Source organism: Euprymna scolopes, chromosome 19 (genome assembly GCF_053919585.1).
Source record: "Euprymna scolopes isolate OS-2025 chromosome 19, ASM5391958v1, whole genome shotgun sequence".
NCBI lineage: Eukaryota > Metazoa > Mollusca > Cephalopoda > Sepiida > Sepiolidae > Euprymna > Euprymna scolopes.
The window spans coordinates 929,131-953,195 of record NC_136500.1 but is presented as its reverse complement, the minus strand read 5'-3'; the positions used below and the strand labels follow the sequence as shown (position 1 = coordinate 953,195).

Here is a 24,065-nt window from a genome sequence, read left to right as displayed (position 1 = left end):
AGCAAGAACCCGGAAGGGAATTCCAAAGTTAGCAGTTCTGGGGAAGAAACTATTAGAGTAGAAGGTTTCTTACATCTAGGGATCTCTACTATGTAGGGGTGGGACTTGACTGCTTGTCGGGTTTGACGGGGGTATTTACGTTGAGGGGATACAAGGGCTTGTAGTTCGTCGGAGCATATACCATTAAAATACTTGTAAAACAATCAGAGGGATGCAACATTTTTTCCATGGGACATAGGTTGAAGCCTAGATGACAGTTCAAGACCTATCGGGTTGGCGACTCTCATTTAAACCCTGTCCACGTGTGAGAGACCAGTAGTAGATGAACCAGCCAAAATGTGGCAACAATACTCCATACATGGGCGAATGGTCGCCTTGTGAAGGTACAGGATACTTTCAGGTATAAGTAACTTTCTAGAATGCTAGAGAGAGTCCACCTTCTTCGCAGTTGCCTTAGCAATGCTCTCGATGTATCTGTTCCAACTCATATTCCCTGTGAACATTAAGCCGAGCAGTTTGAACGAAATACTTTCAGATAATGTATCTTTAGCCATAGCTATTAGTGGTTTAGAAGGTTTCTTGTAATTATTGGGAGAAACAAGCTGTCTTGGTAGTATTGAATGTGACCTTCCATTTTTGCCCCAATTCCACTACAGATTGGAGGTCTTCCTCTAGTGTTTCTGCCATTGCCTTGGATAATGTGTTCATTCGTTTTCTCCTCGTGCCTGTTATAGAGCGTGGTGTCATTAATAAATATGCCCATCCTAGAGATAATTTTATCAGGGAGGTCATTTATGGATATTAGGAATAATAAAGGTCCAAGGATATAAATGTGAGTGTACCTTAGGGGTCGATCCAAGGATCGTACCTCTGAGGTACACTCGCATTTTATCATAATGTTTAGATGTACGACCGTCGAGGACAACCTGGATTCTTCTTTTATTTAAGAAGAATTTAATTATATTAAGTATTCGTCCAGTAATACCGTATGATCTGATTTTCCTGAGAAAATTATCCTGCCATACCATGTCAAAAGCCTTAGATATATCTAGGGCTACTGCCCTACTCCCCTCTGCTTATATATATATATATATATATATATATATATATATATATATATATATATATATATATATATATATATATATATATATATATATATATATATATGAAGGTGCTAAAATAAGTTTGTGTGGCAGATCTAAATTGATAATAAAATGTTTGCTGTAAATTAACAACTGCTTTTAGGGGGAGATAACTCAAGTTTCTTCAACGCGTAGTTATTGTTCTTGTTTTCATAATTTCCAATATGGCAGCCCCCATGCATGTATGCAATAACAAAACAGATTTTTTTGTGAAAATTCTTTGTTCACAAATCTGGTAAGTGCTTGATTTAATTGTAATTTGTATATACTATGTGAGACCGTAAAATATACTGCGTTGTCTATTTATATATGTTTTAGTTGTCTGGTTTATTTTGTGTAGTTTCCGAATTCAGTAGAAACATTGAAACGAAAGAAAAAAATTAACCGCAAAGTTTAAATGCAACGCATTTGTAATTTCAGAATAAATGTTTGTCGAAACAAACAAAATCTTTAATTTCACAAAGATAAAATCATATCAAACTTATGCTATTTTTTTTTTTTTTTAAAGATTAATGGGGTTTGTATTACAATCTAGAGGTACGAAAAAGTTGTCAAAAAACAAATATATAACAAATAAATGTTATCAAAGGCAAGATAAGTTGCTTTGCTTCCTAACTGGAAAAGTTTGCTATTTATTCTTATTTTATTTATGTATTTTTTTTTTTTTTTTTTTTTTTTACGGGAGTACCTAGCGTAGTATAAGCACCGAGCACCGCTAAAACCTCCTCACGTTTAGAACGGCTTTAGGAATAAACACTCCTAACTTTGGAAGCCGGGGTTTGTATTGTACACATATATTCGAAAAAGTTGTCAAAAAATAAATATATAACAAATAAATGTTATCAAAGGCAAGATAAATTACTTTTCTACCAAACTGGATATCATTTTCGTGTTTTTATTTAATTTAACATGTTTATTCAGCTCGAAAAGCATACAGTGTTTACCGATGTTGGAAAATTCGAAATGGCGGCCGACTCTCTCTTTAACACGGTAAGTTCGGAAAAAGGTGTAATAAATAATAAACTCGACAAAATACTGTTAGAAATTCGCTCAATATATGTTTCCGTGACATAACTTGACATATATTCGGTGTTTTTTTTAATAGTATTTTGTCTAGTTTATTATTTATAACACTTTTTCCCGAACTTACCGTGTTAAAGAGAGAGTTGGCCACCATTTTGAATTTTCCAATACATCGGTAAACACTGTATGCTTTTCGAGCTGAGTAAACATGTTAAATTAAATAAAAACACGTAAATGATATCCAGTTTGGTAGAAAAGTAATTTATCTTGCCTTTGATAACATTTATTTGTTATATATTTGTTTTTTGACAACTTTTTCGAATCTATGTGTACACAGTAATACAAACCAAAAAAAAACTATTAATGGTTTACCAGTAAATATTTTAGGAGCACATGTGAATTATAATAAGGTCACTTATGTAAAGAAGGTACCGTGTTGAAATACTAAATCAGAAACTCATTCTTAACATGGGGAGGGTTTTAAAAAAAAAAAACTATTGTGTACTTTAATCTAACAATTTAATAAACAAAAGATACCCTAAAACTTGAATTTAACTTGAAAATACAGTGCTTATGCACTTATGTTACTATGCTATTTTTGGTACTAGTGCAGAGAGTGATCCGGACGTAAATAATAACGTTATTATTTAAAAAGCCATTCTTAACATGAGGAGGGTGTTTTGTACCTATTCTATACTTCAACCTTACAATTGAATAAAAAAATATATCATAAAACTTTAATTAAACTTGGAAATACGATTTAAAAAATAGCGCGGATCACTCTCTGCACTAGCACACCCTATTTTTTTAAAATATTTTCAAGTTTTACGGTAACTTGTTTCATTGAATTGTTAGGTGAAAGTGCACAATAGTTACAAAACGCTCTTCCCCTCCCACAGCCAATCGGAATAGAGGACTGTCCTGGAGGGAGATACAAAGAAGAAATCTGTCTCAGACAATGGAAACAATAGAAGCATCAACACGTGACGTACCAGTTTCCCTGGGTAAAGACTTTTATCAAAGAAATGTACCATCCTCTTTATACCCTATATCTTGGAAGCTTTATAAAACATCATCAATCCTAAAGTCTCGTCGCACTTAATTACAACCAATGTTTTCTTTTCCACAACCGTTCTTTTTCAGCACTCTTGTTCTCTCTCTAATGTCGGAGGTGCCCCAAAAAAGGGGACCGACCGAAATGGTGACCCTTTTTCAAACGTCGTTAAAATTTATGGTAACCGCCATAATTTGATGAACGCCCGATGTGCGTATATACACGCAATCTTCAAAGAACAAAAAAAAAAAAAACGAAAACGATGAGAACGTGACAGAGTAAAAGAAAAGGAAGAAAAGGCCTTTCTAAAACTACAGCAAAACCTTACAAAAAAAAAAGTATATATAAATCCGCTTTCCAAGAAATGCTGATAATATATATATTTTTGCTATTTTTGTGAAACGGTTTACACTTAATAAGGCAAAAAAAAAAAAACAAACAAACAAGAAAAATAAGCAGAAAAAAAAACGAAAAACAAAACTTTTTTTACGTGACTCTCACCAGATAAATGACTAAAATAAAATCTGGTCTAAAAACTATTCTGTAACAACAAAAAAGTGACTTTAAGAATCAATACAGAATCCCAAATTTCATTCTGAAACACACACACACCTGCACACACACACACACACACCTGCACACAGAAAAAGGAGCCTTCCAGACACCCGTGTTTGAAGCCAATTTTGGAACACGTGTGTGCATCGACGAACTCAGTTTTTTTTTCTTTAAGAACACTGATTATATATTCACACACACACACATACACACACACGTATATATATATATATATATATATATATTTATATATATATTTTAAAAAAAAATTAATTGATGCTAGTTCTCCCAGCACCTGCTGAAATTAACCTCTGGTGAGTACTCATTTTTCCCTCTTCTTGCTTATCACACCCCAGCCATTTCCTTTAGTCGCAGCTACAAATAAATAATAATAAAAAAAATTTATTTTAAATAATAATAGTAACTAATAATAATCATAGGAATAATAATAATTGATAGTAGTAATAATAGTAATAATAATAATTAATAATAAAAATTAGTAATAATAATAATGGACACACAACAGGTTAGCGTAAAACCCCCACAATTTATGGAGACAAGTGTCGAGGGATGGTTTTCGATAATAGAAGCTCAATTCCATCTCAGACACATTACGAGCGATGATACTAAGTTCTATACATTTATCAGCGCATTGCCGCCTGACGTGGTAACAAAGATACCTCCAGCAATTCTGTAGTCGCTAAACTATGCAAAGTTAAAGGAGTCTATGTTATCTGCATATGAAAAGACCAGACCTGAACTCCTGGAGAAGTTGATGAAGGCCACTATGTTAGCTGGTCGTCTGTCATTATACCTCCAGGAGATGGTAACGGTTGCACATAGAATAGGGGCAAGTGACGAGATAGTGCGCCATAAATTCATACACACACTTCCGAAGCAAATCGCCCCAGTAATAGCAGCCCACACTGAAATGTCGTTAACGGAGTTGGGTCGACTATCTGACAACTTGATGCTGTTAATAGAAAATATGTCAGTATTTCAGGCGGTTGTGAGTCGAGCTCGGACAAACGACCATATTACCACCAGACAGTCTAGTGAAACCATTTCAGCCGGCCTATGTCCATATAGAAGGAAATAGCGGCTGAAGATATGTGGAGCCCATATATATTTCGCGGAGGAGGCTCGTACATGTAAGCCATGGTGTAAGTGGCCAAAGAAAAAGAGTAGCTTATAGACTCTGCCTAACTCGCGCCCTTCCTCTCCCCTAGTGATTCGGAAAACTAGAAAGGTGGACTGCGTTTGCTCCAATAGTACCGCCGTTATTAGAAGTTCCTGCTAAAATAGGAGCGTCTAAAGTCAATTTTATCATAGATACGGGAGCCAGTGTTTCCATTTTACCACATTCCGTAGTAAATGGAATTACTCTGGAGCCAACTCCTGTTCATATCTCTACCGCTAACAGTAAAAGCATAAAATGCTATGGTCAGACAAATCTCGAAGTTAAGATACCCCGTTTGAGAATATCTTTTCAATGGAGTTTCGTGATCGCAGATGACACTAACCCTTTGTTAGGATTTGACTTCTGTTACATACGGGCCTGGGCAATATTTATATATAACAATAAAATGCAAACACAGGGGTATGGATGGGCATTTATGGATAGCAAATGCTTATCACAGGCAGACAAATCTTCTGCAGTAGGGATATGTTCGTAGGTCCCAGATTGGGATCAAGTTTCCTTTTTTATACAAAAAAGGTTTGAAACAAATAAACAACAATTATTTTCTGTGAGACAGGTGGATACAAAATAAACACAAAAATCGAACACAATAAGATTTGCAAGAGATAACGAAACAAACACTTTCAAATCATATAAAAGTAAATTTATTAATGATAAGGGGAAAGAAAGATTTAACAAAAACAAATATATTCAAAGCTAATGGGATTGGGGAATATTTTTAACATACTAACTGAAAGAGAATCCTATAACAGAAAGACCAAAGGTAAACGGCAGCAACCAGTCCACACAAGAAAAAGTCCTATCTCCAGCCCGACAGAGAAAGAAAGTAAAATTTGTTTTTTTTTTCACTTACAGTTCAATTCTTTTTTTTAAACATGCCTGTTGGCATCCGTTTTGGGTTATTTAAAATAGCTTGATCGAGGGATTAATTCAGATATCTTTTTTTTTCCGTCTTTGCCAACTTCGGAAATGTGACATCGCTTTGGTTGTCCAGAACACCTTTTACACAGTCAAACTTTTTTTCACAACTCTTTGCACGAGGGAATTATTATATTTTCTTTCTGTCTTTTTCGCCCATCGATTCTAAAAATAGAATTGACAAAATCATGTTCTGATTCCTTATTCTGCTTCTTGGCATGGCGCGGTCACTACATGCATTGACCAAGAGACGACTTGTCGCTTACCTTCATATTAGAGGAGGTGGGAGGTGTTTGATGCTGATGTTGATCGAGCGTTTTCCAACTCCCTCGTTCTGTTTCTCTCTCTCTTCCTTTCTCTCTCTTCCTTTCTCTCTCTCTCTCTCCGTGGGTGATGAAATCCGTAGTGTTTTTTTTTTTCCTCTGCTTCCGAGATCGGATCGCAGTGTAGTAACTGTTCCGCCGTCACATGTCACTCTCTCTGTCCTCGGCCAAGGAAAGAGAATCTCTCCAGACTGATTTTAATATTAGGTTTTAGGTGGATTCTCGTTCAGTCAGAACATGCCAATCAAATGTCTACTCTTATACTACTAATAGAATAATAAAACAATACTTGATGTCGAGTTGGCTGTTTGTGACACTTCTTACACAAATTTAACATTATAGTGGATTGTAAAAATAGATCCATCCGTGATAACGTAACGGAGTGTGAAATTACAGTCAATGCAGTAACGGGAACCGATGTTGTAGTGATTAACAAAATAGACCTAGCGGAGTATGTTACAGAAGTAATAGGTAAATATAATAATGTGCTTTCACCACATAGCGACACAAACAAAGACTATGGTGGAGTGTATCACAGGATTGATACAGGCAGCCACGTACCAGTCTTTGCTAAAGCCAGACAATTTTCCGGTCCTAAGTTAGACGCAGCACAGGCAGAATTTAAAATGTTATTAAATACCGGAGTTATCCAGCCTTCCAGTAGTGAGTGGGCAACCCCTTTGCACTTGGTGAAGAAGCCAGATGGGTCATATCAAGCGCGCAGTGATTTCCGTGCATTAAATAGCATTACCAAAACAGACCGCTACCTGGTACCAAATATAAATTCCTTCTGCACGCAGCTAATGAACAATATTTTTCAAAAATAGATTTAACTGCAGCATATCATCAGATTAAGGTACACCCTGAAGAAGTGCCTAAGACAGCAGTTGTTACACTTTTTGGTTTGTTTGAGTTTAATTACATGCCATTTGGTTTAAAGAATGCTGCGGCTACATTTCAGTGTTTTATGGATAAAATATTTTTAAAATTAAATTGCATATTTATATATTTAGACGACATACTAGTTTTTAGCGAAAGTGAGCAACAGCACAAGGAAGATTTAGATAGAGTATTTAGGATCCTTAGTGATAACAATTTAAAGATTTCCTTAGATAAGTGTGTATTCGGAGTACCAGAGTTAGATTTCTTAGGTTTTCACGTAAGCAAAGAAGGCCTGTTGCCTACCTTAAAGAAAATCAAAGAGTTTGAAAATTTTCTGATACCTAAGGACTCAAAAAGCTTACGTAGATTTCTAGGGATGACAGGTTTTTACTGCAAATTAGTCCCTAATTATGCATCCATAATTTTACCACTATCCAAATGGATGAGGTTGGATCCTGAAGCAAAGACCGAGCTTAATGAGGAAGAAACGCCTTCAAAACAATAATAAGCAAATTATTGGAAATTACAACGTTAGCTCATCCACAGTCTTCAGCTACAGAATACCACTTAGTTACAGATGCTAGTCAATACGCCGCTGGTGCTGCATTACACCAGTTGATAGATAAGAAACCAGTACCTATAGGTTTCTTTTCCAAGAAATTTTCTCAAACCCAAGCCAAGTATTCCACGTTTGACAGAGAGCTACTAGCAGCTTATTTTTCAGTGATACATTTCCGCTACCTCATAGAAGGTCGTCACGTGACATTATTCACTGATCATAAGCCATTATGCGGAGCCTTTTATAGTCAGACACCAGCAAAGTCAGATCGACAACAGCGACACTTATCAGTGCTTGCCGAATATATTGCTAACGTGGAGTACATTAAAGGAGCTGAGAATATAGTTGTAGACTGTATGTCTTGGCCTGCATTAGCTGTGCAGATAGATGCATGCGACTTGGCTGAAATAATCCAGGCACAAAAAGGTGATGACAAAATAAAGTCATACACTACTTTGAAAGAATACTGTGTGTCAAGCGAAGTCGGCTCAGTCTTATGCGATACTTCAACTAAGTACCTCAGACCGTTTATCCCAAAAGAGCTTCGTCAAGCTATTTTCAACAGTTTACATAGCTTGGCGCATCCTGGTACGGGAGCATCTATACAACTGGTCAAGTCCAGATACTTTTGGCCTAGTTTAGATAAAACGATTAAACAATTCTGCGCAGAATGTGTAGTGTGTCAACAATCAAAAGTTCACAGACACACAAAGTTTGCAGTCCAAGAATTTGAGTTACCATCTGCACATTTCCAGACGGTACATATCGATATCGTTGGCCCCTTGCCCTTAACAAGCAATGAGTCCGACCCTTACCTGAGCCCTTACAAATATTTGTTTACTTGCATCAATCGTGCAACTCGTTGGACTGAAGTACAGCCTATGACTGAGATAACTGCACAGTCGGTAGCAGAAGCGTTTATCAATGCATGGATATCTCGATTTGGAGTCCCACTGCATGTTGTCACTGACAGAGGTAGTCAGTTTGAGAGCGAATTGTTCCAGGAATTAGCCAAGGTAGTAGGTTTTTACCGATTGAGGACAACTTCGTATCACCCTCAAAGTAATGGGATGATCAAAAGAGCACACGGTACCCTTAAAGTGGCAATAATGGCTCGAAAAGAATCATGGATGAAAGCGATACCAGTGATTCTGCTGGGTATACGTAGCATCCCTAATGAATCAGGCTTTTCCCCTTTTACGTCTGTTACTGGAGCTCCGATATTGATTCCTCAGCAGTTGATACACAAGCAGAGAGTAGGAGAAACAACGGAAAAGTATATATCCATGACAGTCCCAAAACATTTATACCGAAAGGTTTATCTTCCTGTGAAAAAGTATGGCTCAGAGTTGATCAAGTTAGGAAACCATTAGAAGCACCGTACTCAGGTCATTATAAAGTTTTGACTTGATCAGATAAGCATTATCAGATCGATATGAACAACGGTACTCATACACACGTATCAATAGATAGATTAAAGCCGAACATAGAACCAACTAGTACTAATAAAATTAGACCGACTGAGAAGGCACAGACAAATGACGGTACTACTAATGATAAACTTATTAAGACAGATGATACCGACAAAGTTGAAGATAAAATTGCTGACACATAAGTCTAAATCCGGTAGGAAAGTAACATGGAAAAAGAAAAATAAGTACTTTTATTTTTAAACAAATTTAGGCAATACACATATTTAATAATTCTGTGGAGGGTACTTAACTCCGTTATTTGGAGGGGGACTTGTGTAGTGAACAACTACTATGATGCTGCTACGGTATGCTTCCCTTATTTCTCTCTTTCTCCCTACTTTTCTACTTTTCCCTTCCTTTCTTCTCTCAACATCACCAGAGGTTTCAGCTAATCGGAATGGAGGACTGTCTTGGAGGGAGATACAAAGAAGAAATCTGTCTCAGACATGCGGAAACGACAGAAGCATCAACACATGACGGACCAGTTTCCCTGGATAAAGACTTTTATCAAAGAAATGTACCATCCTCTTTGTACCCTATATCTTGGAAACTTTATAAAACATCATCAATCCTAAAGTCTCATCGCACTTAATTATAACCGATGGTTTCTTTTCCACAACCATTCTTTTTCAGCACTCTTGTTCTCTCTCTAATTTCAGAGGTGCCCCAAAAAGGGGACTGACTGAAATGGTGACTCTTTTTCAAACGTCGTTAAAATTTATGGTAAACGCCATAATATCTCCAGATTGTAACTGTCCATTGCTTGCATTCAATATGCCGCCATCTCAAATTAACAATAAATATTTTTTTAATCATCTACATTATAATTCACCTTATAAAGGGTTAAAGACATACTTAGTTTTGACGATCTCAGATATGTACAGAAGAGGAGGCTTTGTTGATATGGCCACGTTGAAAAAATGGATGAGCGCTCTTGGGTTAGTAGATGTAGAACAGTTGGTTGGTCACATTCAATGCTGCTAAGACTAAGCTTGTTTCCTTCAATAACTACAAGAAACCTTCTCTACCACCAATAGCAATGGCCAAGAACACATTGCCTGAAAGTACTTCTTTTAAACTCCTCGGCCTAACGTTTACAGGGAATATGAACTGGAATAGATACATTGACGGCATTGCCAAGGCTGCTGCAAAGAGGGTTGGCTCCCTCTACCGTGCTAGAAAACTACTTACGCCTGACAGTATCCTATACCTCTATAAGGCAACCATTCGCCCATGTATGGAGTACTGTTGTCACATCTGGGCTGGTGCATCTGCTGCTTGTTTCTCGCTCCTGGACAGGGTTCAAAAGAGAGTCGCCAACCTGATAGGTCCTGAACTGTCATCTAGGCTTCAACCTCTGTCCCATCGACGAGATGTTGCATCCCTCTGCCTGTTCTACAAATACTTTAATGGTGAATGCTCTGACGAACTGCAAACACTTGTACCTCCCCGACGTAACTACCCCCGACAAACCCGACAAGCTACTAAGTCTCATCCCTTTACAGTAGAGATCCCTAGGTGCAAGAAAGCCTTTTACTCCAATAGTTTCTTCCCCAGAACTGCGGGTCTTTGGAACTCCCTTCCGGGATTCTGCTTTCCCAACTGCAATGATATGCAGAAGTTCAAGTGTAATGTTAACAAACATCTTTCTACTCTTCTCCCTTCATAATGACCCCGCTAATTAAGTCCCTAATAGTAGCCCCCTGCTTCAAAGTGGCACTGTGCCTTGTTTGGGGTGAAAATTGAAAAAAAAAAAAAAAAAAAAAAAGAGGTTTAGTTCATGGGGGAGGTGGAGGGTTAGCAAATAAAAAAAAGTGGAGGCCTGAGGAACAAATAAAGGCCTGGCCAGAGATAAATTAGTTTGGAAGTCGATTTCTTAAAGTCATCCAACATATATCAACAAGTAAAGTGAACATTAAACCGATTATGACGATGATGCTATACTATTCAATTTTGTGAGTGGGACTAGCTAGGAAAATCTGGAATGGAACCTATTGACCAACTAACATTCTAAGTAACACATCCATCTCTTCTATAACAAACCATCTACTTAAAAACCTGTTAGAAACCCACCAAATATATGTTACTGTGACATATACAGGATGAGCCAAAAAAAACGGGACCAACTCTAATTAGGCTCCGTTTCTAAGTGTTTTGTCCGAATGAAATGAAACTTTGGTCATAACTAGTTTATTTTATTCAAAGCATCACATCAAAACACTAGGGTCTTTGGCCTTTTTTTCTCCGTTGACTGTAAAATGCTCAGAAAAACAATTGAATGTCCTCTGGTTTTTTTGGGGTCACCCTGTATTTAGTGGGTTTCTAACAGTATTTTATATAATTTTTTAGTTTTAACTCATTTTCTAAACTGCACATATTTAGGGGATTATTGTGCCACCATTTGTCTTGTTTGCATCTATCCATAAATACTGTATGATTTTCGAACCGATTAATCGTTTTAAAGTGAATAAAACCAATAAAAACTTTCCCAAATAGGTAGAAGAGTATCTTAACCTGTGATAACATTTATTTGTTATATTTTTTTATTTTTTTACCACTTTTTCGTACGTCTGTGGATTGTTATAAAAACCCAATTCATTTTCCATTCTGAATCATGCTCACTGAAAACACCATCTTAAGATCTTTGAAACTGTTCACATATGCCTAAAAATGCCCTCTTTTTGTAAACAGAGATAGTGTTTCTTGAATTTTAATGTAATTAACCTTTAAGACATTCAACCATTTTAGATATAATGGGGGGGGGGTCTGGTCTTAATTGGTCGTAAAATACACTTAAATATATTTTAATTCGTGTAGATTTTTTGTATTTATTATTACAGATTTAATTCTCTGTTGAATTTTATATTGTACCTAATATATAGCAATGATTTGAAAAGTTAAAAAAGAAAATGATTTGTGTGCTATCAGCTAGAATCAAAGCCAAAACATTTAGTATTCCAGATGCATTCCCTACTGCTTGAACTATCGCGAGCTAGATAAAAAAGATTTAAACCACTTCGAGTTCCCTTTCAATTTATGCATGTGCAGAAGTAATGGAAATATGTCGGCAAGTTGAAATGAACCTTTTGCATTTCAACTTGCTGATACACTTCTCTACAAGTTATTCATCTTATTATAAACCATCCTTGGTGTATGATTACTATTTCATGTTAATTTAAGTATTATGTGACCAGTAGTTTAAGAGTTTATTGGTTAAATATTTACACACACACACATGCATACATACATCACATGTTTTATTGATGTAGCATATATATATATATATATATAAGATGAATAAAAGTTATAAATAAATTTATTATATCATCAGATCAATAAGAGTAATAGAGAAAAAATTTTGTATAATTCTGGCCCTTCTCCTCTTCTGATAAGAAGCATTTAACTTCGAAATGGCATGGCCTAAAGAGTTTTTTTTTTTAATTTCCCTTTACTTTTCCTTATTGTTCTAATTTAATATATATATATATATATATATATATATATATATATATATACTTGTAGTTTCATCAAATACTTTTGCAAGCAAAATATATATATACTAGCATAGGTGCCCGGCCTTGCCCGGGTGTTTGGAGGTGTATGCTGAGCAAAAAAAAAAAACACAAAACGTTCAATTTTTTTAACTTTGACCCCTATTATGACCCCTTAAAATGTATTGTTTTGGGCTGAAATCAAGTTATTAAGTTAGATCCATGTCCAAGGAACCTATATCTAAAATTTCAAGTGTTTAGACCCAAAATTGTTGGAGGAGTTTGGTAGAGTTCTCAAAGGTCAAATCGTTGAACTTTGACCTCTTAACAGCCAAATTTCTGTCGGAAAACAGATTACATAGATTTTCCCAAATCTCAGTACCCTATATATGAAATTTCGAGTCTGTAGACTAAAAATTGACAGAGTTATTGCATAGGGAAATGTACACAGACAGACACACAGACACGTTCACTTTTATAGATATATGAAAGTGAAAATGTCCATGTGTGTGTGTCTGTGCACATTTCCCTCCCAAATAACTCCGTCAATTTTCAGTCTAGAGACTCGAGATTTGACATAAGGAGTATTGAGATTTGGGAAAATCTTTTTAATTGGTTTTCGGCCAGAAATTTGGCTGTCAAGGGGTCAAAATTCAATGATTTGACTTTTTAAGACTCCACCAAACTCCTCTGCCAATTTTGGGTCTAAACACTTGAAGTTTTAAATGTAGGTTACTTGGACATGGATCAAACTTTTTAATTTGATTTGAGTCCAAAAAAATAAATTCTAAGGGGTTAAAATTGGGGTTAAAGTTTTTTTTTAATTTTAGCTCTGCGGTCTCTACCAAATTACTCAGCCAATTTCTGGTCTAAACATTTGAAATTTTACATAAAGAGTATTCAGAGATAGGGTAAGCTTTTTAATCAGTTTGGGTCGAAAATTTGAGCCGCCAAGGGGTCAAAGTTCAAAAGATTTTACCTTTGCGGTGTCTACCAAACTACTCAACCAATTTTGGGTCCAAACATTTGAAATTTATACATAACGGGTATTCAGACATGCGGCAAGCATTTTCATCAGTTTTGGGGCAAAAATTTAGCTACGAAAAGTTGAAAAAGTTGACCTTTGCAGATTCTATCAAATTCCTCCACCAATTTTGAGTATAAACACTTGAAATTTTAGATGTAGTAAACTTGGACATGGGTAAAACTTTGTATTTTGATTTGAGATCAAAATAATAAATGTTAAGGGGTCAAAGTTTTTAAAAAATTACCTCTGCGGTCTCTAGGAAATTACTCAGACAAATTTTGGTCTAAACATTTAATCTTACATAAAGTGTATTCACACGTAGGGCAACATATGAACAGTATATAGGGCCCGAGGAAAGCTGGGCTAAACTGCTAGTATATATATATAAAAGGAAATGGTAGTTTTCTTGAAGTATTGCTGGTAAAGGAATATGTGGAAGTTTGAAAAGCCAAGAGCAATGTGGAAATACCGGAACAGCAAAAGGAAAACAAACAAACAGACGGGCATGGTCGAGTAGAGAAATGTCTAATTATCTATTCAGTTATTACTCCGTTTGTCACTATATAATGTAAACCTAAATGCATGTATATATATTTTTTTATGTGTGTATATTTCTTATATGTATCTTACTATCTTCCTTCTATCTCATTTCATTTGTTCTTTGATTTGTTTCTAGTTATATGTTCAAATTATAATTTCAACCCTTAACTCATCTCAATATTTAAAGTGGATGTTTTCATCTTCTATATACTTCATAATCTATGCCTATATTACTGTGTATGGCTCTTATTTTTAAATTCTATTTTTGTTTTTTATAATTTGTCTATCGTTGTTATTATGAGTTCTCTTGTTATTAGGGGTCAAAGGATGAAAGGAGAGCTCAGTTCAAGTCTGTTATTAAGGGAAGGTTTTGTGATTGGAGATAAGGAGTGCTTCAGCAATCCTGAGATTTCCTAGGTTTCTGACCGAGGCAAGGCTACTAATGCAGAATATAATCCACTTTTATAAATATATAGATTACTATCAGTGTAGGAGATTCTGCTTTAAACAAAATCAAATAAAAAAAAAAAGCCAATTAAAAGAATCCTTTTTTTTTTTCTTTTTTTTTTTTTTGCATTGGAATATATAGACACAAATTTTTCCAATACCTCCAAAAGTTTCGATTTTTTTTATACCAATTAATAATCCCAACACTAACATACATATAAAATATTGTAATACGTGAATCATATTTGTTTTTATGAAGGTTGATAGCAATGCAGAAAAATGGAATCGAAAAAAAATTTGAATAAAAACAAATAATTTGTTCTTTCAAGTTTTTTTTTCTGCATTGCTATCATCCTTCATAAATACCAACTTATTTACCAGCTATGCTTCAAACAAACTATAATTGTTTTGTATTCATATTTTCTTTTTCTTTTCTATCTTATACAGGTAAATCAAATATTTGAATCATCTTCACAACAAATGAAAAATGTTTGGTCAGGTCGTGATTGGACCGCCTGGATCTGGTAAGACGACCTACTGCAGTGGCATGAGTGAGTTTATGACGCGACTTGGGCGACAGGTCAGCGTGATCAACCTTGATCCTGCAAATGACTTTATACCTTATACACCTGCCATTGACATTTCCGAACTGATCACTTTGGCTGAGGTGATGGAAAAATTAAAACTTGGGCCGAACGGAGGTCTCATCTACTGCATGGAATATCTCGAGAAGAACATTGACTGGTTCATTGAAAAATTGAAAAAGATCCCCAAAGAACATTATCTTCTTTTGGACTTTCCCGGTCAAGTGGAATTGTACACACACCACAACTCCGTCCGAAATATACTCGCTGCTTTGCTCAAACTTGACCACCGTCTCGCAGCTGTGCATCTTGTTGATTCACATTATTGCAGCGATGCAGGTAAATTTATTGCAGTCTTGCTTACCTCATTGTCAGCCATGCTTCAAATGGAACTGCCTCATGTCAATGTCTTGTCGAAAGCTGACCTTATCCAATCCTACGGCAAGTTGGCATTCAACCTCGACTTTTATACAGATGTTCTTGATCTATCGTACTTGCTGGACCAGCTTCAGGTTAGCATTTCATTTTATAATCTTTAATTATGATCTGATTTATGTATGTGTACCTTGTTTGTTTGTTTGCCACTATACACATTTTATTTGTATTATTTCTAATCTTCTTTGACTTATGTCTAATTTTATTTGTCTTAATAATCTTTTTTGTCTTATTTCTAATCTTATTTGTCTTATTTCTAATCTTTTTTGTCTTATGTCTAATTTTATTTGTCTTATTTCTAATCTTATTTGTCTTATTTCTAATCTTTTTTGTCTTATTTCTAATTTTATTTGTCTTATATCTAATTTTATTTGTCTTAATAATCTTTTTTGTCTTATTTCTAATTTTATTTGTCTTAATCTTTTTTGTCTTATTTCTAATCTTATTTGTCTTATATCTAATTTTATTTGTCTTATATCTAATTTTATTTGTCTTATGTCTAATTTTATTTGTCTTAATCTTTTTTGTCTTATTTCTAATCTTATTTGTCTTATATCTAATTTTATTTGTCTTATATCTAATTTTATTTGTCTTATGTCTAATTTTATTTGTCTTATTTCTAATTTTATTTGTCTTATATCTAATTTTATTTGTCTTAATCTTTTTTGTCTTATTTCTAATCTTTTTTGTCTTATTTCTAATCTTATTTGTCTTATGTCTAATTTTATTTGCCTTATGTCTAATTTTATTTGTCTTATGTCTAATTTTATTTGTCTTATGTCTAATTTTATTTGTCTTATGTCTAATTTTATTTGTCTTATGTCTAATTTTATTTGTCTTATGTGTAAATTTATTGCAATCTTTTTTTGTCTTATTTCTAATTTTATTTGTCTTATGTGTATCTACTACTAAAACTGATGGTCTTATAATCTTGTTTGTCTTTGCATATTTGATTATTTTTTTTGCACTTAAATTTGCGCCAAGCAAGACACATTGCCTCCTAGACATAAGGGGTTACTCTGAATTAGAAGTCAGATTTATAAGGGCATCCGAACTGGAGAGTTATACAGCGATACTTTTGTTTATATTACATTTAAATTTCTGCATGTTAATACAGTCAGTGAAACAGTGCAGGGAGGGAATTTCAAAAACTAGCAGTTTGAGGAAATAAAAACGATTAGATTAGAAAGCTTTCTGGTATCTGGGAACCTCTACAGTGAAGGAGTGGAATTTAGTGTCAGGTTGATAGGGTGTATTTACGTTGCGGGAACAGTAGTGCAAACAAGTTAATCAGAGCATATTCTGTGAAAATACTTGTAAAACAAACCCAAGTATGTAACATTGCAGCGATAAGGGTTTGGTGTGCAGTTGGAGTAGTATTACAAGTTGTCTTTTTCTTTTTAGATAATTGTTATTTTATCAACTTGCATGAAAAGAGCTATGTAAAGGATGCTTAAAACCATTTGAATTATGCAAATACCATCAGTAATTCAAAAGTTATGAGAATTTTAAGTGCCAAAATTTAGGCTTTTCCGTGGACATTTTTCTTTAGAAAAAGTGGGCTAAATTATGGACTTCAACATTTCAAGAAATTTCACCACCATTTCTTTATTTTTCAAGCTTTTCTCATGAAACTTGACACTCTTATGTAAAATTGTGTGTTCTTTCTGATTATGCAGTCAAATGTATCTCTTTACCATAAGTCATGAATTATAAATTCAGATGTACAAATTGCAATTTTTTTTTAAATTGGCGTATGGTATCATGCAGTGGGTGTCTATTCATGAACAAAACTAAGTATTATAGCGGTATTTAAATATAGTTTTATTGAGAGCAGGCATTTTCTTGCCTCCTCACCACAGGAGAGCTTAATCTGGGTTGTAGCCATTGAATGCCTAAAGAGCATTCATGGCCGGTATTTACTACTCTCTTCAAAGAAAAAAAAACATTGAGTAGATATGAATTAATCTCAGAAATAAATTGAAGAAAATTTTTTTTTTTTTTTTTTTTTTTTGTCAGAGACACCAGGTTAATTTGTAAACTGAATTTTAACTTGTCGGTTAGTTGTGAACCACTAACCGCCTTAAGGAATACCTCTTGCAGTGTTACCACGTGCTGGCAGCATCCATTTTCATGGGGTTCAAATCCAGACATTCAGGTTTCAAGTATTTCTCCATTCTCAGAAAAATAAATTGTAATGAAAAAGCCCAAGTCTGAGGATGCATACTGTACTGACGTCACAAATGCTACTGCCACAATTCATACTCAATAACTTTTATAGCATGTGTAACAGAGCGCGTGTATGATCACATGGAAAAATATCAGTAGGAACTGAAGTATAGCTGGCTTGTGAAGATATCAGCAGCAGTGGGAAGTGTGTGCGCGCTAGTATGACAAGAAAAAGACAAAAGGACATTGCGTGGTCAGAGAGAGAAGCAAAGTATGCATTGAAAAAGATGGACGTGTAAAGTCAAAGACAACAAATGACAGGCTACCACCAGCGTGTAGTCGAAAAGAAAGAAAAATGCATGCCAATTGAGATGAACGTGTGGTCCCACAGTGGTGGCAAGAGACTTTTAAGCTGGTGTCGAGAGGATGAGGTTTCGTTAATCTCATTGCAGACGAAATGAACAGTTAAAAAAACCAAGAAGCAGGCATTATTTGAAAAGTAAAAGTAATAAAATAACTTATGTTAAAACAAAACAAAATGCCAACCCGGATTTTTATTTCTTTTCTTTGTTGGTTTTTTCCTGCGACGTTACGCATTATTCAACTTGTTAACATATCGAGACATATTGTTAATGTAACAGGTGTAATCGACTCAAGCATATTGTGAAAACAGATGACAATTGTTACTTATCTACGGAATGAGGACTACTGAATTTTTGCACTTACATAAAAACTCTGTACTCTCTTTCCTTCCAAGGACATTCAAAAGAAATTAACTCAAATTTGGGTTCTCTGATAAAATCACATTATCAAATTACTGCCTCCAAAAAGTTAGATTGAAAGTTTAGATAGAAAAAGGTTAAATGATTTTTAGAAAAAGGTTAAATGATTTTTTTTTATTAGTGCCTCGTAAAAAAGCATACTTTATTATGAAATTAACTATACACTACAAAGAAAAAACATAAGAGATTTTCTTTTTGTATTTCTACTTAGACTTAGGGTTACTGAAAGAGTTATAGAAAGACGTGTTTTTTTATAACATTTACGTTAAATTTAAATTTTATTCTTGTTAAATAAATCAGTTTCAATATTGGATTTTAGCCTGCAGCACAAAAGCATTTTTTTTTTACTTGGGAGTCATTACTTATCGAGGCCTGGAGGCCACTCAAGGATAAGAGTTAATGAAAGTAAAGTGGTAGTGTAGTAATCATTAATGGTGTAAATTGAGTAGAATTTGATTATTTATGGGAATGGCTCAACAAGAATTTGTTTACATTGGATTGGAAGGCAACCATGTTGTATTCAGCCAACAAGCAGACCAGCGGAACAGTGTTCCACAGGCAGGCAGTTCTAAGAAGAAGCTTTCTTCATAGAATCTGCATTTAGATTTAGACACAGAGTGAGGGATATCGTATATAGTGGTTGTAGTTAGTCAAGTGATTTTTGTGAAAGTTTGGCAAGAGGGAACCATAGATTGGAGTCCAGCCAAGCACTTGTCATGAAAATAACAATAGATCAGAAACAGGCTTGCAATATCCGTGGGAAAGAGGTTGCAGGGAAAAGAAAAGGGCATCACCTACTAGGTTTCAAAGCTGGTTTTGAACTCTATCAAGGCTGGATAGGGCACGCCAAGCAATCCTGACCAGATGTGACAACAGTACTTTATTTTAGGGCATACCTGGCTCTTGCACAGATAGAAGATTGCATTGACATCAATAATGTTACACATTTCTAAGTGGTAGATTATTCATGTTTAAGTTCATGCCATCAAGCTGTTAGACTTAAAAATCATAAAAAAACACATACCCTTCTTTAACTTACCCACTAACCCTAAGTTTGGGTGGCAGTACACAAATCCATCATTGTCTGTCTGCCTTTCCTTGTTTTGGGGTTTTTCTAGAACATGGTTAATTTTATGAGAATGTATGCCTTTTGTCATCAAACACTACAAGTTTGGTACTGTGATTTCATGATTGTATCTGACTTCATTATAAATTTTATATCAATAAACCTTTTATATTTTTGTATGTTTTTACTCATTCTAACTTGCTCTCTACACACTGTATGCCTTCCAATACTACATTCAAATCTCCTTGACATGATTGTATTGTATATTGTTGCTATTATTATTACATTCTGTTCTTTTTTTATAGGATGATCCAATTTTTAAAAGATATAAGAAAATGAATACTGCTTTAGTGGAAATCATTCAAGACTACAGTCTCGTATCTTTTGTGGCCTTAAACATCAAGGTAAGTTATTTCATCCACGAATAACAAAATCAGTTCGAATCATAAAATACATTTTGTAGATGCTCTAAGGTCAATCATCAGCGATTAAGATAGTTTGATGACAAGTTTCAAGCTTTAAATCATCAGACCATTTCACCAGCACCCCAAACATTTCTCAAAGGAAAAATGTCTCCATCTTCTTCTTCTCCATGAAGCAACATCCAGCATCATTATGATAGAACGTTCGTTTTTTTCTCAACAGGTTGTCTCACAAAAAATTCAGCCATTTTAAAAGAAAATACAAAGTGCCTTCAGTAAGTTTCTAAACATTTTTTATATGGGCAATTTTATTGATAGTACAGACATGAAGTTCTAGTCCCCTTCGAAGTAATCTCCTCCGGCTGCAATGCACTTGTTGTACCATTCCAACAACTTCTGGAAGTCCTCTTGTGTAAACATGTTAATGATTCTCGTCACAGCCTCTTTCATCTCTTCAATTGTCTAATAACTACAGCCTCTAAGATTTTCCCTGAGCTTAGGGAATAACCAAAAGTCACAGGGAGCCAGATCTACAATATAGTGAGGGTGAGGAACTGCGTTGATGCTTATCATAGTCAAATAGTCTGTGTTGATGTTTATCTTAGTCAAATAGTCTATAACAAGGATGGAGTTCTGGACTGGTACATTGTTCTGGTGGAAATGCTACTGGCATGATTTGAAGAGTGCTGGCCTCTTCCAACAGAATCTCTTCCTGAACTTCCTTAAAACCTCCGCATAGTATTCCTTGTCGACTGTCTGTACAGTGGGAACCCAGTACATATAGATCATGTTTGTGCTGTCCAAAAAAAAAAGGGATCATTGTAAGTTTCTGGGTGGATTTGCTTCTTGGATCTGGAAGAGCCAGTGTGCTTCCACTGGGAACTCTGTCTCTTGGTCATGGCAGTAAATCTAGCTTTCACTGCAGGTCACCAGAGCATCAAGAACTGCAGGATCTGAATTGATCAGCTCGGCCATCTCCCTGTTGTCATGACAATGTTATTCTTTGTGATCTTCTCTGAGCACCCTTAAAGCAAACTTTGTGCAAATCTTCCGCTCAGCACTCAACTCCATACAGCATCACACTCCTAACACAGCTGTTATATGCCTTCCTTCAGTAGTGGTTGTCCAACTTTTTCTGGTCTTCCATGTTATGGTCTGATTATCAGAAGTTCACCAAGCTGTGAATGTGAGAACGCATATATACTGAATATTCTTAATGTCAATTTGTCCTTCTAAGTAAGAGAAAAATCCAAGTTGTCCTCAACGGTCGTACATCTAAACAATATGATATGAATGCGGTAGTACCCCAGGGGTCTATCCTTGGACCTTTATTATTTCTGATATTCATAAATGACCTTCCTGATAAAATTGTTTCGGAGATGGGTATATTTGCCGATAACACCACTCTCTATAACAGGCATGAGGAAAAAACAAATGAACACATATCTAAGGACATGGCAGAATCACTAGAGGATGACCTCCAATCTGTAGTGGAATGGGGACAAAAATGGATGGTCACTTTCAATGCTGCCAAGACTTAATTAGTTTCCTTCAATAACTACAAGAAACCTTTTCTACCACCAATAAGCAATGGCCAAGAACACATTGCCTGAAAGTACTTCCTTTAAACTCCTCAGCCTAACATTTACAGGGAACATGAATTAGAATATATACATTGAGGGTAATGCCAAAGCTGCTGCAAAGAAGGTGGGCTCTCTCTACCTTGCCAGAAAATTACTTACGCCTGAAAGTATCCTTTACCTCTATAAGACCACCATTCGCCCATGTATGGAGTACTGTTGTCACATTTGGGCTGGTGCATCTGCTGCTTATCTCTCGCCCCTGGACAGGGTTCAAAAACCAATCGCCAACCTGATAGGTCCTGAACTGTCATCTAGGCTTCAGCCTCTGTCCCATCGACGAGATGTTGCATCCCTCTGCCTGTTCTACAAATACTTTAATGGTGAATGCTCTAACGAACTGCAAGCACTTGTACCTCCTCAACGTGACTACCCCTGATGAACCCGACAAGCAACTAAGTCCCACCCCTTTACAGTAAAAATCTCTAGGTGCAAGAAAGCCTTTTACTCCAATAGTTTCTTCTCCAAAACTGCAAGTCTTTGGAACTTCCTTCCGGGATTCTGCTTTCCCAACTGTACTGATATGCAGAAGTTCAAGTGTAATGTGAACAAACATCTTTCTACTCATCTCCCTTCATAATGCCCCCGCAAATTATATCCTCGATAGTAGCCCCCTACTTCAAAGTGGCACTTGCCTAAATTAAATAAAAAAAAAAAAAAAAAAAGAAAACACCTGATTAATTACAGAAAAGTTTACTCATAGGAATTTGCCATTATTATTTCTTTTCACAGTTACCCATGAGGGCCAAAGTGTTCTGCAGCAAACAAGTTAACTACTTGATTTTTACTAATTCAAACATGCCCCCCCCTCTCTAATTACCAACATGTGATTTCTCTCAACCAATCAGAGCCCCCAGAATCTCTCTCCTCCTTTATTCATTTCTAATGCATATTAATGATCGTATATTAAATTTTTCTCTCTTTTTGCAGAAGAATGAAAGTATTCTGCGGGTTCTGCAGACAGTGGATAAGGCGAATGGTTATATATTTGGCGATACAGAGGAACGCAATCTACAATCGCTGCTTTCCTGTGCCATTGGTGCTGAATTTGAATACGAAAAAATCAAAGACATTCAAGAAAAATATGTAATGGACAACAGCGACATCGAAGAGAACATGGATGAGGATGAAAATTCAGTTGACATGTGAAACTGTTTAATAATAAGTTGCGGTTTCTTCCTATTCATTCCAAAAACATTGCCACATCAACAGAATCGTTATAAGCTTTTAATTATGATAGTTTTTTTAATACAAAAAACATTGATAATTTTGTATCATTGTATTATTTGGATTATTCAAACTAATGTTTTTATCTTGAGTTTTATTTGCACATTTCAGATGATGTAAACTCTTTCTTTAGGTGTATCTTGTCAAACTCAGGGAATCTTAATGTCGAACTTGTGAATCAGAACGGAATTTCGAATGGCACATTTCATTTAATCCATGGGTAGCATGTTCTCGTTCCATCAGTTCTGACCAGATAGAAGTCCTAAGAAATTCGCAATTGTATTCTTAGTATTACCAGTACTGAGGATTGAACCTTCAACTTCTAAACAGAATTGGTTGGCAGAACAAGAACTTGATATTTCTATGGGTTTTGTTCAAAATTTTGTGCAGATTCCTGAGTTCCACAGGAAAATTCCCAAGTTCGTCAAGATACATTTGAAGGAAGTCAGAAGTTACATTGGCCGAAATGTTGTGCGAATAAAACTCCAGATGAGAACAGTCGTCCAAATATTCCAAAATATAAACTATCAATCCTTATTTTAAAAATTCAGAAATATTTCTCCAACTCTCCTTAAAATAAGCCAGCTCAATAATACCAAGCAATAATGCTGGAATATATACAAAAAAAAATGTGACTCGTTGTGTTAACCATGGATCTCAAATGATATTGTTTGAATCAGAAAAAAAAAGGTACGTTTGCAGAGCCATTTAAAGTTAAATTTTATTTTTAAATAAAAAAGACAATAACCGAAATTAGTCTTTCTGTTTGCTATATTTCTCACTTTCTCTTTCTTGTTATGGATTAAATAGTATTACTGCTGTCATAATATTCCCTACGGTTTATAAATAATGGACTATTCTAATCTTCTGTTTTATAATTCTATTACCTTTGTTAATAAACAGAGATGGAAGTGAGAGCATAAGAGACTGTATTACTAATAAAGGTGAGGAGTGTTAGACAATATTCAGTGAGAATGATAGAAATGACGGGTGGAGTCATTTACAAATTTTTGCTTATTTTAATAATTGAAATTTTTTTAATGAGGAATATTTTAGTATGTATTTTTTTTCTGATTAGAATTTATAGGGAAAAGTTTTAGGGA

At 35.2% G+C, this 24,065-nt stretch overlaps 1 protein-coding gene across 1 annotated transcript; it reads left to right on the top strand.

The window, feature by feature from the left end:
• Window positions 1-1,246: 1,246 nt before the first annotated feature.
• On the top strand, window positions 1,247-23,715 carry LOC145303402 (GPN-loop GTPase 2-like). The gene is made up of 4 exons (XM_080144717.1): window positions 1,247-1,380; window positions 15,085-15,733; window positions 19,979-20,077; window positions 22,666-23,715. The coding sequence occupies exons 2-4, from the start codon at window positions 15,125-15,127 to the stop codon at window positions 22,882-22,884; spliced, it is 927 nt and encodes a 308-aa protein (XP_080000843.1). The 5' UTR covers window positions 1,247-1,380; window positions 15,085-15,124; the 3' UTR covers window positions 22,885-23,715.
• Window positions 23,716-24,065: the final 350 nt, after the last annotated feature.

Coding starts and splice junctions, on each gene's coding strand:
- LOC145303402 (XM_080144717.1), top strand. CDS start 15,125: ATGTTTGGTCAGGTCGTGATTGGACCGCCTGGATCTGGTAAGACGACC. Junction 15,734..19,978: donor ACTTGCTGGACCAGCTTCAG/GTTAGCATTTCA, acceptor CTTTTTTTATAG/GATGATCCAATTTTTAAAAG. Junction 20,078..22,665: donor TTGTGGCCTTAAACATCAAG/GTAAGTTATTTC, acceptor CTCTTTTTGCAG/AAGAATGAAAGTATTCTGCG.